Source organism: Nelumbo lutea, chromosome 7 (genome assembly GCF_056320005.1).
Source record: "Nelumbo lutea isolate HS-2025 chromosome 7, American lotus-T2T, whole genome shotgun sequence".
Classification (NCBI taxonomy): Eukaryota; Viridiplantae; Streptophyta; class Magnoliopsida; order Proteales; family Nelumbonaceae; genus Nelumbo; species Nelumbo lutea.
In genome coordinates, this window is record NC_142690.1 from 51,348,253 (window position 1) to 51,367,480 (window position 19,228).

At 35.6% G+C, this 19,228-nt stretch overlaps 1 protein-coding gene across 2 annotated transcripts; it reads right to left on the reverse strand.

Moving 5' to 3' along the window:
* Positions 1–5,381: 5,381 nt before the first annotated feature.
* SWAP70 (Pleckstrin homology (PH) domain-containing protein) lies at positions 5,382–18,286 on the reverse strand. Of its 2 annotated transcripts, none has more exons than XM_088953749.1 (10): positions 18,105–18,286; positions 17,793–17,897; positions 15,990–16,051; positions 15,791–15,874; positions 15,656–15,687; positions 15,428–15,509; positions 13,260–13,488; positions 11,342–11,569; positions 10,526–10,818; positions 5,382–5,895 (listed from the first exon to the last, which is right to left on the reverse strand). In XM_088953749.1, the coding sequence occupies exons 1-10, from the start codon at positions 18,126–18,128 to the stop codon at positions 5,526–5,528; spliced, it is 1,509 nt and encodes a 502-aa protein (XP_088809875.1). In that variant the 5' UTR covers positions 18,129–18,286; the 3' UTR covers positions 5,382–5,525. The 2 variants fall into 2 exon arrangements, with proteins under 2 accessions (XP_088809875.1, XP_088809876.1); XM_088953750.1 differs by having other exon boundaries at positions 15,975–16,051; positions 18,105–18,281.
* Between the last annotated feature and the right edge of the window lie 942 nt (positions 18,287–19,228).

Here is a 19,228-nt window from a genome sequence, read left to right on the forward strand (position 1 = left end):
ATTTGATTCATTACATGACTTTCAATTCAAACAATCATCCTCTCTTCATTTGCATTTTTGTCGTCTAAGCTCTGTTGGACATCAAGAATTTTGATAGCTTGTCATCCTTAATTTTTCTTCATTACACTTCTCTGTGACAAGTATGTGTGTGTGTGTGTCAATCAATGAAACTAGTGGATGACATTTGTAAACTAATTTTAGTCCTTTGGACTTTCTTTGGGAGGAAAGCAAGACTGATAATGCAAGAATAGGATAATGTGCTCTCATGAAGAATTCTTCAACCATGCAAGACCATGTGATCCCTGTGATTGTATTTACATAGTCATACCAATAATTTCAATTGGAATGCCCATCTCAAATCAAACACACGTAGCTTGACGAGATTATCATAAGTACATGAAGATAATCAAGTTACCTTCATTTCAACCAATAAATTGTATCACTCTTTTTTTACTAAATAGCTAGTAACCCCACAATTCCAAAGTATGTTATGGGCTCATCAGCGCAAATGCATTTTCAATTTCACATGTAATCCTACTACTTTGATTTCATCTAAGATCTAAAATGCAGAAACGTCCACTTGCAATCATTCTAAGCAAAGCAAAGGTGTCATTCATGTCTTTTAGGGGAGATGAGTCATATTTTCTTTATGTCAAAATTCATTCAATTGTTATTAATAAATAAATTACGAAATTTCAAACATCTCTACCACAATAACTACCCTTATCCTAGGCCACATAAGGAGATAAGGTTTATCTTGGTATTACAAGTCCTAGTATGCTTATATTTTGGAAATTATGATTGAAAAATAACTCTTTACTAAATGGGACTCCAATTGAAGCTCATAGGTTAAACTCCCCAATATGAAATATGTGATTAGAGTTCCATGAGAATTCATGATATAAACCAATGCAATCATTTGAAGATGAATTCTAATAATGTACATGTGAAACAAGCTTCACCTTTTTACTTCTTATGTAGGTCTCAACCATAATTTCTCAATTCCAATAAAGATGACTTAGGAGAATGAGAATGAATTTTTTTTCTCAAATGGTGTTTGTTGTAAGGAATAAACCCTCTTTTGGTTATAAGAATTTTTTTATTTTTTTTTTATCTTTCGAAAGCTTTCCAAACTTTAACGTGATAATGACTTTAAACAAGTTCAACTCCTAGGATTAAAATGCTTCAAAAGATTGGTCTCCATGAGTGGATAGCGTTAAGACCCAATCCTTTTGGCTTGACCTAATCTCAGATATGCCCCTTTAAGTGACTGATCAAATCAGCCTAATTCAAAATGGGCTTTAAGCCCAATATGTATCAAGTGCTCAATAGGCTTCCAAACTGCTACTTAGTTGGGCTTCTTTATATGGCGTGGGGCCCAAGCATTGATCTACACATCAGCCATATGGGTTCGGCCCAACCTCTGTTACAAGGCCTAGCCAATTCACTAGAAAACCCAGTGAACCCCTTGAGCCCATCACATAGACTTTATGGGCCCAACACTTATACTAAGTGGTCCCTGGGCCAAGCCATCTCATAAAAACCTAGGGGCTGTGGGAAGATGCAAGATTAGTCCATCAGGTATAATCCTAAATGGCCTTACACTTAACCTCTCAGCTCATAATGATCAAACACTGCCCGACAAGAGATGACATCTCCCTCGGCTGCAAAGAACAGTGTTGCACTCTCTACTCACATGGATCCCAGGAATTAAAACCATTTGCAATCATTTTGAAACCGTATATATATATATATATTGCAAAACAAAATTCCAACGATTGAAATCAACTACCAGAAATTTGGTTTCCATTAGAGAAAGTGCATCCCTAATCATATATATATATCAACAGTCGGAAATTTGGTTTCCATCAGAGATAGTGCATCCCCGATCATTACTTTTGTCCGATAAAGGGGATGATCCTATCACTATGATCACCCACTCAGATGAATTCTCAGACTGTCCCAACATACCCAGGATTTGACCCCGCTAAGGATCTCACTGATTGGCATATCAAAGGCAGCCCAATCCGACACCTAGTACAGTATCATAATCGAGTCTAAGGGTCAGGTGTAACTTTCCAGTTTTGTCCATCAATTTCTAAGGTCCAAGGCAATATTAGAAATCTGGTCCGGTTCAAAAATTCAAGTAATCCTACATTGCATGCGCCTTAGGTCTCACCCTGGCGGCTGAGACAGACCACTCCAACATTTGGCAGCACACCAGTGTCAGTCTTGGCAAGATAAATCTCCCCAGACTTATCCAACAGCTGTGAACATTCTAAACTAACACGAGTCTCATTAAGTATTCAGTTTAAGGGTATTACACAGAAACATACCACACAACATGAATCAAACATGCACTTTATTCATTTACACTAAATGTCTAAAGTACATCAAAACTGATTGGCGGTAAGGGCATACAAAACTGTCTAACAGACTAATGACCATGTCTAAAGCTTGGTTAGAACTTCTACACTTAAAATTTTTACAACTAAAGCTTGGTTAAAGTCTAGGGAAAGCCTAACCAATTAACCTTTGGTCTTTAAGGTTTTGATTATACCGAGGTAGGTTAGCTAAGCCAATTGTAATGCATCTTGAAAATTATTACATCAAATCCTAAAGAAATAAAAACAAGTTGAAAACTCTAGAACTTGATGTCTTTTCTTGTTCTTCTTGGTAGCATGATTTCTTCCTTGGAGAGTGTTCAATTTGTCATTTGATATAATTTCTCTTTTAAGATCAAAATGATTTCATGAAGTCCTTCAAGTTCAACTGAGGAAGTATCTAATACATAGTCAGAGACTAGAGACTGGATATAATTACTCTCAAAGTAGCATAGGTCTGAACAAGAGTTTATAGTTAGAGACTGGATATACCTTCAACTCCAGCCCTATCGTCAAAGTAGCAAAGCGGAAAGAAGATCCTAAAAGCTTTCTACAAGGTTCTACGGCCAATTTTAGGTGTTGGCTCGTATTGGGCCAGTGGCTTATTAACTGGATTTACCAGAACGAAGCCGTCTGCACCCAGTCTTCCATGTATCTTGGATAAAAAAGAAGTTGGGTTCCAATGCCTTATGTCACTCCCACCTTGCCATCTTAATCCAATTCCAAAATCCATATTGAATAGACTATGGAGGGTCTCATTCATTGGGCAGTAACACTTGATATGATGCCACCTGAGAACAATGGGAAGATATTCTGCATCGATTCTCAGGAAAGAGCCTTGTGGGCAAGGCTTTACCCAAGGGGGGAAGGAATGATATGAGTTCCACCTTTAGCTGGTACACCATGGGCCCAGCCCATAGGTTAAACAACTTCAGCCCAAGAGGATACTGTCGTGCATGGCATGAAAACATCTTAAATCTTTTTTTTTTTTTTTTCTCTCATTTCTGGAGGAGAACCACCATTATTATGTAACCAATCATTGGCTATCCCCCAATGATTAGTCATTATTGACATGGCAGATATTTTTAACGCCTGAAGCCATATATAATTATTTTGATCATTGAATAAAGGTAATTGATAGAAGTGTTCATGGGTCAGGCAATGTTCAAAGTATCGGAAACGCCAAGTGTATCGGAAAAGCAATTTTAAGAGATGTATCGGAGAAAAATTAAGATATACATAGATACACTTGGAAATACTATAAATACTTTAATAAATCATAAAATACATCAACAATACTAAATATAAGAACTCAATGAGGTGTATATACATATCAAATTAATATATTTTAATGATTTCACGAAGAAATATATTGTAGTTAATTATAACTTCATTAAAAATCCTATCCTTAACTCCTATCCTTAACTCCTATCCTTAACTATAATTTACAAATTATAATTCTTAAGTTTTAATGTTTTATGGGATGAAAAAAACCCAACTCTCCTATCCAACCATAAAACATACACCGGCACAACCTCAATGTGAAAATATAATTAATAATTATTTATTATTTAAATAATTATTATTTATTGTTCATTTCCAAAAATTATAAAAGATTAAATAAACATTATATAATATATTCAAAAAATATTTATTAAAGATTAAAGAATAAGTTTCAATTGCTTTGTGGATATGATAGATCATCCATAGAATTATAATATATTCAATCATTGTGATCAAATGATAAAATATAATTAATTATTTATTTATTTTTTAATTCTAAAATATAAAAATAAAAAAACAATTATTAAAGAAGAAGTTTCAATTGCTTTGTGGATATGATAGATTATCCATAGAATTATAATATATTCAATTGTTGTGATCAAATGATAAAATATAATTAAATATTATTTATTTTTTAATTCTAAAAATATTAAAAATAAAAAAAATATATTAAAGAAGAAATTTCAACTGTTTTATGGATATGATAGATAAATCCATAGATCTAAAACATAGTTAATCTTTATAGGTAGAGAAAAAATTACATTTTCAAATTTTTTGTTAATTTATATTGTGATTTTCAATATAAGAAATGTAGATCAACATAAATTTAAACATTCAAGAAAAAAAAAGAAATCATAAGATATTATAAAATATTCAAAAAAATTACCTATTTTTGTCATATTTTTTCAAAATTTAAAAAATCTTTTAAAAAAATAACAATTCACACTTGTTTCTTGCAAACTTTTGCAAATCTAATACTCTAGGAATGAAGTTTGGAGTTTTAGAGTAATTTGGGGGGTGAAAGAAAGCTTATTTCGGGGAAAAGAAACTTTCTTTCCCCCTTTAATTTTTTTTTTTTTTGTATCTTTTTCGTCAATATGCTACTAATACTCCCTAATACGCTCTCGATACACCCCCAATACGCCCTCAATACGGGTCCAATACACATGAAAAAAGATGAAGAGTCTGATTTCCTTGTGTATCCTATATCTATTTTCAAAGATACGATATGATACACCCATTTCAAAATTTAAACCTTGGGGTCAGGTAGCCCAATGGGCCAGCCTGGATCATTCTCACTCGGGCCCGAAACACAAGCTCGGTATTTTTCAGGTTGGGCTTGGGATTTCTCAAAAAGGCCTGACCCGAGCCCGAGCCCGCCCCAATTTTATTTTATATAATAAATAAATAAATATTTATATTTATAAAATATATATTTTTTTATTAACCCAAGTCCTAATCCAATATTTCCTCCTCTATTTTGCATAACAACTCCGCCCAACCAAACAGTTGGAATCAGAATGGGTCATTCCGATTGGACCGATTCTAATTCCAGATCTCCATTCCTGCGAGTGCGAACCAAATGGGCCCCAAGCCTTTAGAAATTGCTTGTTTCGCAACTGGACTGTGTATAAACAATTTATGCTTACTTCCTGTTTATCTCCTGATAATTAAAGAGACTGCAGTTTCAGGGAAAAGGGATATACTCGCAAATTCATCAAAATGGCCCCTCGAAGAGCTTTATCAAAATAAAAGACCCACGTGGAAATAATCTTTTCCACATTGTTGAAACTTCCAATCCCCACAATCTTTTAAGTTAGTTCACCCTATAAACATATATATATATTGTTTTTCATATCAAGGCTGATGAAATGAGTTGCCCCCATGCTCATGATGATGATGATCGGCAACTGGAAGACTCACAACAGGTATATCCAAGCTGCTTCCCTCCGTTTCAGGGGAGATCTCTCTTACATCAGCTATTGTCGCCTCTGTTGCTCGAATGTCACTCCACTCCCCATCACCAATGGATCGGAGATCAACCTGATCTACAGCCAACTGCATACCATCATCCCCAGAAATAGGGAGTGATCTTGAAACACTGAGACATGCTTTGTCCACATTCTCTTCTGATAAGTCCACATGCTTTGTTAATGGAAGGTTGTCTTTGCCATCTGGGCAGGATTCAGTCTTCTCTTCAAAAACTTGTTTTGTATCACTCTGCTGTCTGTTAAAAGGACAAAGATTCATTGTCAACTCTGATTTAAACAACCCTACCAAAAAAAATGCTATGAGAAACAGTAATAACAAAGAGTACTCACGAGTCCTTGTATGAAGCAAACGAAAACAATAATAATGAATTACAAACAGCATTTTAAGTTCATTGTCCATTTTCTTATGATGAAACAGGTTTCTCTTTTGACACGTAGTAGTATCCTGTGTCGATCATACCTTAGTTCACAGAAGTGGAAGCTTGAAGCCTGAACTGGAGTATGAGCAAACCATTAAACTGACAAATTTGAGAAGTTCCAAACTTTTAGGACGTATAATACTATGATGTGTATATGAGATATATAGGCACACAAATCTGTGCAAAGGAGCATGATGGTGGCGTCTACCTATTTCTATCATGTGATGGGATCCTACAGCTGATTCAGACTGTCCATCAGATAGAGGATGAATTTGGCCACAATTTCATTTTCACAATCCATGTCAGCCATGTTACAAAGAATGGCAAAAAGATTAAAATGCAGAAAACTGGGAAAACATAAAACCCTAAAAAAGAAAGTCAAAAAGAAAGTGAATGAATTTAAATGTTGGGCTTATGATCAGCTTTACCATAAATTAGGCACTAAATAGGGAGAAAAAGGAATGCATAAACTCGCAAAACTGAGGAAAAGGAAATGCGGAGATTTGAACCATATCAGGTGCATTAAAGATGAAGATCAAGAGTCTTACTAAAAGATGAAGAAATCAAACAAAGATGAAAAAACTATTTTGAAAAAATTATTAAGTGAACAGCAAGGAGAGGGTGCTAATGGAGGAAAAGCTAGCAATAATAGTAGTTTTAAAAATAATGCATACCTTCGTAGAGTTATTAGACCTACTGAATAAGAGAATAAAAAATGAATAAGACAGTAAAAAATAAAAGAGGAACTAAGATAAAGAAAGGAAAACCATTAGGACCTAACTAATTGAATAAGATAGTAAAAAATGATACCTAATGATTAGAGAAACAATAGTATGGTGCCTATATTTAAGAATAAAGGTGACATACGAAGTTGTAATAATTATCAAGGGATTAAAATCAGGAGCCACACTATGAAACTTTGGAAGAGAATAAATGAACAATGATTATGACTTGAAACAAGTGTATCAGAGAACTAATCTGGCTTTATGCTAAGGAGATCAACCATGGAAGCTATATTTCATTTGAGATGATTAATGGAAAGTTCAAAGAGAAGAAAAAAGATCTTCATATGGTGTTCATTGATCTAAAAAAAGGCATATGATACAGTTCTTCGAGAGCTAATACGGTGGGTCTTGGAAAAGAAAAGTGGTCCAAAATAGGTATATAAACCAAATTAAAGATACTTATGGGGGGGCAACAACCAATGTTAGAACACTAGTGGGAGAGACTTTAGATTTTACAGTTACAATGGGTCTTTACCAAGGCTTAGCACTTGGCCATTATCTATTTGCACTGTTGTGGATGACACTGTTTTAATTGATGAAACTAATGAAGGATTAAATGCAAAATTAAGCTTATGGACAAATGCCTTAGAAACAAGAGGTCTTAAAATAAGTAGAACTACAATAAAGCATATGACATGTAAATTTAGTAATAACAAGAGTGTATATTAAGATACACTTAGGATTAGAGACCAAGAGATAACTTCATGTGACCCATTTCCGATACCTTGGTTCAATAACTCACCCAAAGATTTAGAGAAAGTTGGAAAAAGGGAGGAACGCATTAAGACTTGTGTGATAGGCGAATACCACTTAGATTAAAAGGAAAATTCTGTAAAACAATTGTAAGGTTAGCTATGTTGTATTGCAAAGAGTATCAGGCAATAAGAAACATGTTCAGAAAATGAGTGTAGTAGAAATGCAAATGCTAAGATGGATGAGTGGAAAAAGTAGAAAGGATAGGATCAAGAATGAAGTCATCCATGGAAACCTAAGAGTAGCTCCAATAGGTGATAAAATGAGAGTGGAAGGGGCTAGAAGACCACCAAAAACTCCAATTAGAAGTGAATTGTTACAAGTGGAAGGGGCTAGAAGAGCTAGGGTAAACCAAAAAGGACAAGGATAGTAGTAACAAATGATTTAAGCACTAATGATTCAATAGTTTATATGGCTTTAAATAGAAGGGATTGGTGAAACAGGATTCATGTAGCTAACCCCATATAGTTGGGAAAAGGCATGGATAATGATGATGATGATGATGAATCCATGTTAGCCATTTCCCACCTTGTATCTCAATCAAAGTTTTAATTTCTAATATAAAATTTATAAAAAGCAGGTTTAATTTTGCAGAAAAAGAGGATGGGAAGGGGGGCAATGGGTTGGCATTAAATTAGTATTAGGAAAAGTAAAAGGTGGGTGGTACTGTCCTACACCATCTAGTGTATGTCACAACTATCTAATCATATCATTCTTTTATCAATACCATCTAATCATATCATGCAAACACCAAGCATGGAGAGGAATTCCTGCAATGACGGTGCAGACCACTTTTGAGAATTTATCATTTTTAATGCAACCTGCCAAAGGGCACCACTAATCAATCCTAAATTCAAGTGATAATAAGACCATGCCTAGTTGAACGCCACCAGAGTCCTCTTGATTGTGGAAACAGAAAGAGATCCCCAAGAATGACTTTAACCTAGTTTGCAAACCCAACCACTATATACGAGAAACCCAATCTGAAATCGAACTCTGCTGGATAGATTACAAAAATCTTTTGATAAGACCACTCTGGAAATCTTACTCAGTTCCGTAAGTTTCCAACATCTTTCACCACCAATTGTCAACTGCTAGAGAATGTTCTTGTTGGAAGATCTACCAACAATACCAGCTAGACTGCCTAGACATTCATCCTCCAGCTCTGTTGACGATAACTCTCAACAGCAACTTCAATCACACTTCAACTTCTCACAACCTTGAGTTATGTTTAGTACCATTGCTGTTTCTTCATGAAACGCTTGGGGTCGATCAGTAGAAATAGGAGTTAAAACATGAGTTGTCATGTCACACAATCAGAAACATTTTGGTTTGATCAATTACTTCAAACATTAAATTTGATGTTTCAACCCTAAACAGCAATTATCAGTCCCCACATGCATTTTTTCAGTTGAAGTTACTCCCTTATGTAACATGACAAATCATCTTTCTCATCATTTTCTATTGATCAACCCCAAAACGTTGCATGAAGAAACAGCAATGGTACCAAACCATAGTTTTCAGGGCGCCAAGGCGAGGCTAGGCGACCACAGGGCACCCAGGCGCCTAGATGCCGAGGCGTTGGAATTTTAAAATATTAATTTTTTTGAGTTTTTATTGGTTTTCTGTGCTAACTAGCAAGCATGTACACTAACTATTAACTCTATAAATCATTCAAATGAGTATAAAACTATAAATTTCATATAACTAGCAAGCATGTAAACAGTACACTAACTATACACTAACTAGCAAGCCAACTATTAACTGAAAAACTAGCAAGCAAGTACACAGTACACTAACTATACACTAATTAGAAAGCATGTACACTAACTATTAACTGAAAAAAAAAGTAAATAAACAAGTGCAGGAACTAGGAAGGGAGGAGAGGAGTATAGGGGTGGAAGAAGAAGAGGAAGAAGTATAGGGGATTAGAGGCAAGGAGGAGTAATAGACCCCTGTTTTTTCAAAGAAAAAAAAGGGTCTGAGTGTCTGAGACTATTGACTGAGAACAGTCAGGGGCGGGGAGGAGTATAGGGGCAAAGCCCCTGCTTTTTCAAAAAAAAAAATAGGGGACTGAGACTAGGACTAGCGACTGAGAACAATCAGGGGCAGAAGAAGAAGAAGAAGAAGAAGAATGAGTGGAGCTGTGGAGGAAGGGAGGAGTATAGGAGCGGAGTCCCTGTTTTTTCAAAAAAAAAAGAGGCAAAAAATGACTGAAGCTGGGTTGGAAGAAGAAGAAGAAGAAGAGAAAAACTTACCTGCTGAAGCTGAGGTGCGATGGAGTTGGGCTGGGGAATGAAGTCTTCGATTCTCCTCCCTCTCCAATCGAACTGAAGAAACCCTTATGCATGTAACCGAAGAAGAAGAAAAACACTTTGTATTGTTGTCTTAATAATAAAATAACGATAGTATGTAACCGGTTTTATTTTAAAAGAATAAAACACATCTAATAAAATATCAAAATAACAAATTAAAAAAAAAAAAGTTAGTAGATGTATGTAGGCGCGCCCGCCTTGTATATAGGCGCCTGCCTAGTCGCCTAGGCACCTGCTTAAGTCTCTGGGCAGGCACCTAGTATACAAAATTCGGGGCATTTGGGCGAGGCACCCATGGAAAACCACCTAATCGCCTTGACAACTATGTACCAAACACAACCTTGGTCTTGCACCGAGATTGAATGGACGTTTAATGATGATGAAAAATACAAGAAAAAAAACTTAAAATAAAAAAAAAAAAAAAACTGGCATTCAAGATGGGTCCAAATGCAAATGAAACCACAACATATAGCTGAAACAGAATAATTACAAAATAATATTATTACAATGAGGAAAAGAAAACAGAACACAATGATCATAAAGTGTAAGGAAAAAACTGAATCTCGCATGATAAAGAAAGATCAGGAGATAAACCTTTGTATTTGTGCTTGCAGTAAATTTACATAAGCTAGAAGCTCTTCCTTGTCCTTTACAGCAGCCAACTCTTTCTCTGTGGCTTCCTTTACCCTAGATTCTGCCTCTGCCTCTGCAACTCGTGCTCTCTCTTCGGCCCTGACAACAGCAGCTTCCAATATTACAACACGATCTCTAGCTTTTGCAAGCTCAGAACGCCACAGATGTGCCTCCTGAAGAGCAGAGTCTCTTTGCTTTAACAGTTGATCCCTCTCCTTACTTAGGACTGCATTTTTTTCTTCGGATACCCTCAACTATAGATTAATAAGCAATCTAATATCAGTGGAGGTCAGATAACCAACTAATCAATCATATTTGCATTATCAGTAGAAAGCTTGAATTGAAGCTAATGGAAAATCTTAAGACATCGAAATGATGAAATAGCTCACAAGTAAAATCTGGAGCATTATCAGTAACCATGAAAAGTCTTGGTACTTGTCATAATAGACAAAGATTAGGAAGGAACAAATCTATCATCCAGGTTCATTAGTGGAAACGAAACAACATATTCGAAGTGGATATAAGAGGTTCCTTTGAGGTCAGTGAGACCAATTTTTTTCTCCTTATCTTCAATTTTGTGCTCTTTGAAAGAAGAAAATTTCGAACAGTAAGTCTGACCCCAAGATTGAAATTTGTACTTAACAAGGGCAGTCACAGTAGCAAGCAACAATATTGCAAAAACCTTGCATGCTTGCATTTGTGCATTTGGTTTCACATTACAATCATATAAATATAGTTCCAGTAAATTCTTTTAACCTCCATAATTGAAAGAAGTACCTTCATGATAGATGACTCGAGCTGTTTCTGTGAATCTTTTGTTAAACGCTCAATTTCTGCACAAGCTAATCTTCTTTGTTCATCCATTGCATGAGCTGCAGATGCAGCAGCCTCAGCAGCTTCAGCAGTATCAGATAGTTTCTCAGCTATCTCTTTTATCGTGGAATCCCGAGCACGAAGATCCCTTGCCAGCTGTTGTAATTCCTCGTCCTTAACTCGTAGTGTCTCCTGCAAGGTCATTGTAGAGAAAGCAAACTGATATTACTTACTCTTGTAAATTAATAATCAAAACTAACAAAATTAATTTTTTTAGGGGGGGGGGGGGGGGGACGGCACATCCTGCAGGCACAAAACATGGGTTCGAGTATGAGAGCAGACACTGCAAAAATTGACAAAGGCAAGGGGTGCATCCAATCCACCCTCCCAAGACCCCAGATAGATAGGCCCAACACTGGGTAATGGCCTTTATTAGTTGCCTATTGAATAACACCAATCAAATATCCAGTAAGAATTGAACAAATCATGAAGCATGATAATAGCAGAGAAAACTGAAAAATAAAAGAAAGAAATAAAAAGTTCATAACAATATCATTTTCGCCCTATCCTTTACCCATGGCTTGAAATTAATGAGGAAAACCAGTGCAACTGTGTGCTGATGCCGAACCCAGCAAGTTCTCCAAGTAGATCTATTGAAAGGACCAGCCATCTTATGAATCAACTTAGTGTGGAAAAACTATATCGTTCATTGTTAACCCATTTTTCCAAGAATTTCTAGATGAACAATGAGGAAGGATGATCCTTGCTGATGATAAAAATTAAACAGGAAAAAAGAAAATGCTATGTAATGTAATCTTCCATTGACTTGAGTTTGTCAGTAGACTTGTCTCTCTTCCCAACCAGTGGGAATACAGGCAAAGCCAGCTTTATACTGTTGCATACCTTTTATAGCAATCAAATTCTATAAATGCATTCCTGATAAAAATATAAATAAAGAGGAAAAAAAAACTGTCCAAGAGGATCATGAATAAGAAGACATAATAGAAGCTTGACGACGACATCCAGAATATTTGTGTATTGAACAAGTTTTCCTTTTTCTGGTCAAATATTTGTTGAATGTACCACATCCAGAATTCTGACAATGATAAATTCTATCCATGTTTTTCATTTCTGGATATTTTGGGTTCTAGGACTTGCAAGGATTGCATGTCTTATGTTCAGAGTTTTGAGAAATGAAGAATATTTGTGTATTGAACAAGTTTTCCTTTTTCTGGTCAAATATTTGTTGAATGTACCACATCCAGAATTCTGACAATGATAAATTCTATCCATGTTTTTCATTTCTGGACATTTTGGGTTCTAGGTCTTGCAAGGATTGCATGTGTTCAGAGTTTTGAGAAATGAAGAGCATAACCCATGTTTTCCATATAATTGTTCATACCTGGGCATATCAGCTTCCAGGAAGGCCAGCGGTTCACAACTTCACATGAAACCTTCCTTACTTCCCTTTCTCTCTTATTAGAAAAAGGAGGTATAAAAGAAATGGGCAGGAAAAATTTTAAAGTAGTCATGACATTAAGATAAAAAGAAAGTGATATCTAATGAATTATGGTTCAATTATTCTAAAATCCCAATATCTTCATATATTTCATTTATCTGAATCATCTTCCTTGTGCCTACCTGTATCAGGCACCAAATCCATATCCAACACCAATGCTCACCTCCAAAATTGCATCAACCATAGACGGGATAGGGTCTTATTTAGTAGCATTTATTGAGTCGTGAGACCAAAACATTGGGATATGAATTCAGAACCGAACCTTCATATGGCACGAATGATGATATGCATGCAATTTCAGATTTACAGATTCAGATGCCACAATGAACAAATATGAAATGAAAATCTAGTAATTACACATACCTTCATGATCGCCAGATCATCCATTTGACCATCATTTACTTTATTTTTCACCATGCCTAGAGCTGCTCTCATAGAGATCCTCATTGCTGCTTCAATTTCTTTAGCAGATTCTTGGGCTGTTGAGTTTGCTGCTGCAACTACTGTTGCAACAGTGCCCAACTTTGCAGAACTATTACCACTCAAGGAATTTACAGCATCTTTATGGGCCCTAAGAACCAACTGTGTTGCACTGATTGTTACACGAGAAAGAAAATATGGTAAGAAAATAGCCAAAGAATCTCTAAAAGCAAGTGGTGATAACTGATATCTGATAATTGATAAGGCCTCCAAAAGCAGAGTTAAAATGATTTTTATAGCAAGAAAGAGCAAAGAACAGGAGAACTAATTCCATTCATCCCTGTAGCAGTAAAGCATATTCAGTAGTGAACAATTAAGTATGTAAACCATCTAGAGGGGTGACACTGAATTTTTAGAATAATTAGTTAGATGAGTATGTTAATATGTTAACACCAAAAAAAAATTCCTAACAAATGACAGAACAGGATTTGCTTTTGAGAATACTTAGCATCCTACTTCTGGGTGAGAAGTTGATAATGCCTTGAAAGCAAGGCATAGAATATAAGTCTTTTTCTCTTTTTGATTGACTGCCAACACTCTATATACAACATTGCTAGCCTTATAGCTGTTTTATAGAATTTCCTTTTTAACCTGAGTGGTAATCACCACTTACCCAAAAGGAATGCATTGATTTCTTTCACCTTCCTTACACCCAAACCCCCATTTTTCTTAGGTACAAAAACCTTGTTCCAATTCACTAGGTTGTATTTAAAATCTTCTTCCCATCCTTGCACAAAAAATCTTGCATTCGTTTTTCTAAAGTTGCTGAAATACTTGATGGGATGGGGAAGAGTGATAATAGGTATGTTGTAAGAGAAGATGGAACAATTTCTATGAGTGTAGGTTCCCCCCTTTTGAAAGATTTTTGGACTTCCAAGAAGCCAACTTCTTCTCCATGCATTCCACAATAGGACAATTTTTATGAGTGTAAGTTTCACCACCCTTTGAAAGATATTTGGACTTCCAAGAAGACAACTTCTTCACCATGCTTCCACAATCAGCTCCCAAATGGATTTAGAGATGCATTTTATTCCCAATGGCATCCCAAGAAATTAGTAGGAAGCTTGCCTATCGTACACAACTCCAACTGCTATTATTTCAGTTTTGTGTATGTTCATGTGGAGACCAGTCACAACTTCAAACTGTCTGAGGATAGCCATGAGAATTTCCGGTTAATCTTGCAACGCATTGCAGAAAAAGTGTATAATCAGTGAACGGAACAACTCCTATTTGGTCCCCTCCTACTTTGAATCCTTCCCTTTCTACCATTTTGCTAAATGTCTCCATAATGCAAACTTTAGTTTGAATGTTTTCCTTAACTCCCCATCTTAAACACTTTTTTTTATCAGCAACACAGAAATGATTTCATTAATAAAAAATAGGCATGAGTACAACAAGAGGTTCCCCATCTTAAACGTTTATTTCTAAATGTTTATAAATTGCACTTTTAAGCATTCAAAATCTATATGAATCAAAATGACATTCCTATGTTCACAATTTGGTCCAGGTTTGGACTATGTGTTGTGCACAGATATTTTTGTCTATGTAAATAAACATAAAGAATAATTGATAATCTGAAATGCCACCTCAATAAACAGAAGAGGATAATAGATCCATAAAACCAATTCCATATTCATTCAAAGTTATTTTCCAAAGAATTCATTTCATGTAGTGTAGAATATTAAAGAAAGAAACTTTGTGTCATTATAATGAAAAGGATTAATTAACAAAGGAGAAGGTATATGCCTTCAAACCCTATAACCAAAAGAGGGAATTCCAGAAAAGCCGACTTACAAAGAAATTGTACACAAGAAAAAAAAAAAAAAGAAAACAAGAGACAAAATAAATTGTCTAAATAAAAAAGGGCATGTTTGCAAAACATAAAGACTGCATTTAGTTGATTATTCCTGTGCAAGAACTTCCATATAAGTTTTGAATCATCCAAACCACATTTAGATAAAAAGGATATTATTAAAGAGCAATGATATTGAAAATTAAACAATATAGCAATTCCCAATTATCTAACAGAGAGAAAGATCCAATATGCTTACTGTAAAGTTGACACCCAAGCTCTGGCAGCACCAGGAGTTTCAGCACAGAGGAAGTATTCTTTCTTCTGCGGGGTACCAATATCTGGTAAATATAGTTAAGAAGAATTCTATCATGGCACTGAGAGCACCATCCTTAACCTATAGACCGTCAATCAACCAATAAGAATCAATATCTAAATCTTCCCTAGCATCGAAAATAAATTTTGAGATATTGCTACAAGTGGATACAGAAACAACAGCCATCATATTTTGGTAGTCCACTGAAACATATAAAAATAGAAAAATAGATCAGTAAACATCTTAAACTCACTCAGACAACTACCCATTTACAATAACAGAAGTAAAATTTTATACTGATCTTACTGAAAATTTACAGGAGAAACTGTAATTGTACTGTTTGCATCAAATATGATAGTTCCCTTGACAACTGCTTCATTCCTCCGTGTCCTTCGGCATGAAAAAAATGGGGAAACAATATTAAAAGTCTATGCATTGATGTTTAAGAAAAATGATAATAGCAGAAATAGAAGCTTTTTCAAAGAAATACATCATGATACACTACTTGTATTCCATTTTGCCTGTGGTAGGGTCTAAGATCACCCATCGCTCATTCCATTTCCTTAGCTGTTCACAACATTAACATCATCAGAAACACAAAATGCAACAAAACGACCCAATCAATGTCAGAATAAGGAATAAGGAGGGAATGCCAAGCTGAAGGCTTCACCCCTATAATAGCTTACTGCACTTGGGAGGCTATTAATGAGTTTGTATTTTCTAGAAGAGTCAAGATCCAGGTAATGTCATTTAGAAAATAATATTTGGAACCAGGTGCCTCCAAACATTGTGCTTAATCCATTTCTTCAAAGAGTAAGAGAAGAAATATCCTTTGTAAATGGTCTCCTCCTAATAGAGGTTTGTCAGACCATATCATAATGTGGACCTGATTCAAAATTATCCTTACAGTTTTCATGGTTGAGTTTTAGGAACTACAAAATGTTATTTCTTTTTTATCAGTGTGGCATTAAGGAGATTCAAAACAGTCGGCAATTTTTGAAAGCCTGAATGAGGAAGAGGCTATAAATTGCATCACATGATGGATTATATAATACCATGATCGTTGTAAATTCTATAATTAAGGGTAGAACTGATGTTCCATGGCAGTAAATGCCTCTCAATGAAAATATTTTGTGCCTCAGATATCAATTTTTGGACTGTTGTTTGTATAATAGTAGAGTTGTTAACTGGACAGCAGATAGGCGAAGGGATCTCCTGCAAGCAAATTTTCTGGACATATCTGCAAGCACAGGCATCCAACCGCATATTGGGAACATCTCCCTGTAAATTTAACATATATGTATGGGAGAGATTGCCAATGTGTGACCAGATGCCATGTGCCCAGATTTGTGCTTGCAAGAGATCCAGACTTGCATATAGGAGCCATTGCTTGGTGCAATGGTAAAATCTCATGCTCACAAGCATGAGAAAACATGTTCAAATTTGAGAGGAGCCATCTTATGCATAAAAAGATGCCAAAGGTTAGGTCCATATCCAGTCCACCCCTCCCAAGCCACCAAATAGATGGGACCAGCATTAGGTAATGGCCTTTTATAAGGTGGTTCACCATTCACCAAATTAAATCTTCTCAACCAAAATGAGTTTGGACTATAATCCTCCTTAAATGATTTCAAGAAGTCCTCGTGAGGATGCAAGGTTCTTCCTTTACTAATCCATATAGCTTGTCTTTACCAAAAAAGCAAATACTCATTCAGATCCCTTAATCAAACAAGCACACTCCTTAAATGATTTCAAGAAGTTTGAAGCAAGTTTTCATAGTCTGCACCTTTATTATCTTCCCACACCAGCAACGCTTAAAATTTTGAAACTTTGGACAATACCATAACTATACTAATTATGGATTAAAAAGTATTAAAAATTTGATCTATTTCCATATCAATCATTTTGCACCATCAGCAAAACATAAATCTGATGACTTAGAAAGGACAATGACTGCCAAAGCTACACCACTAAACTAATTCCAATGTGAAGTCTTGTCTTGTTGTCTCTCAATCTCATGGGAAGCATTTTTGTCTAGCTAATGGGTTAAAGAAAACAGAGATCATCAAATTAAGCATAGAATAAGCGAATCAACCTTAGATTTCACCGCAAAACGGAAAGCTGAACACCATTGATACTAGGACCTATGTTTAATTTGAAAAAAACTAATTTTCTGTAGCCATTGGTGAAAGTAAAATGAATCAACTAAAACGATCTCTGAGCTTCAAGTTTCATCAGCAACCCTCCACTAAGTTTTACTAGGGAATACTAAACTTCCATAGATAAATAGAAATCCTGAAACTCATACCGTTTCAGATCTCTTTAGGAGAGGTCCCTGCAACAGATTCTTTCCCGAACCCGACGTCAGCTGCCTCTTGATCTTCTCCAAGCTATTCCCAGTCTCATCTACTCGCTGCGATATCAAAAGATCCCAAGAAAACAAGAATTTTAGAAATCAAAGAACTCTAACTGCCGATTCACAAAAAAAGGGAAAAAAAAAGAAAAAAGAAAGAAGAAAAAAAAGAAAAGACAGCTGATCATCCCTTCATTCTTCCAATTATGTACAGGAATTAAAGAGAAACAAAACCCTAATTTTGTAAAGGAAAAATAAACCACCAACCGGAAAATTCCCATTGGAAGCCATGGATGAGAGGAACCGAAGAAAATACAGACTTTTATATAAATTGCAGAGACTTATTTATTGAATAAAATTTGTTCTTTTGTTATTTCGGGGCTGTTAGGTTTCGTAGACTTGCAGGTTGGCCGTTGACGTCTATACAGACTGCCGTTTGCTTCCGCTCTGTAGCCTTTTACCGCTCCTTTACTTTACGGGTGCAAAATGGGCTGTTGGACGGGCCCAGTCCGAGCCCGACTGATCCAACCCGAAATTTCATGCGGGCAGGAAGCAGGATTTGGATTTTTGCTGATTGGGCTGGGCCCGAGTTTGAACTTTGGGTAACCCGAGCACGACACTAGGATCCAATTGACCCGCCTAAGCCCAAGTGATCAACCCGAGCCCAATCTATCCAACTATAAACATTCAAAATATCAATAACTTACACTCTATGCACCAAATTCTGCCCTGAATTAGCATTAATTTTGAATTGGCACCTACCCCAACAATACTTTTGAACTATAATTTCTGACCTTGGGCTGAACCGTCATTCTCCCTTAAACTTAACCAGAGATGGTACCAACTAGATCAGTTGGTAAGATCTCAAGAATGTTTTGGTGGAGACTTGAGAACAAATTCCCTATCACCATATTTTTTTCAACTATTATTTTGATAACCCTCTATTGGATGGGTCTTACATAGGAGATTAGTACCATAATAGTGTGATTCTAGATCTTTTGTTTGTGGCAAAATCTATGGTGTATGAACTGCAGGTGAAGCAAAAAACATGGACCAATGATAAAATGGTACATTACATTCAACTTTTTTAATGTTGTTAAAGTTTTGATGATAAGTATATCTTATAAAATGTGAACCAATGAAAAATAATCTTCAATGAGACCTGGCACAAAAAAGACAAGTCAACACATCAGAAATATTAGAGTTCAATATCAGTATAGAACAAAACTTGGTTTGAAGCAAATAAATCACAGATATACAAATATAAAAAATGAGATGGGAAAAAACAAAGCATTTATAGGTGATATGAGAAAAAATAAATCATAGGCATACAAACACCAGAAGAACCCATGCAAGAACCCAAACGGTAGTACCAGAAGAACCCAAGCAAT

Bases quoted from the DNA above. Each gene is read 5' to 3' on its own strand.
- SWAP70 (XM_088953749.1), bottom strand. From the start codon at position 18,128: ATGGCTTCCAATGGGAATTTTCCG. The intron at 17,898-18,104 runs GTTGGTGGTTTA...TTGATATCGCAG, and splicing joins CTTCCAATGGGAATTTTCCG to CGAGTAGATGAGACTGGGAA. The intron at 5,896-10,525 runs GTTTATCTCCTG...TCCTTTTAACAG, and splicing joins CTGCAAGCACAAATACAAAG to ACAGCAGAGTGATACAAAAC.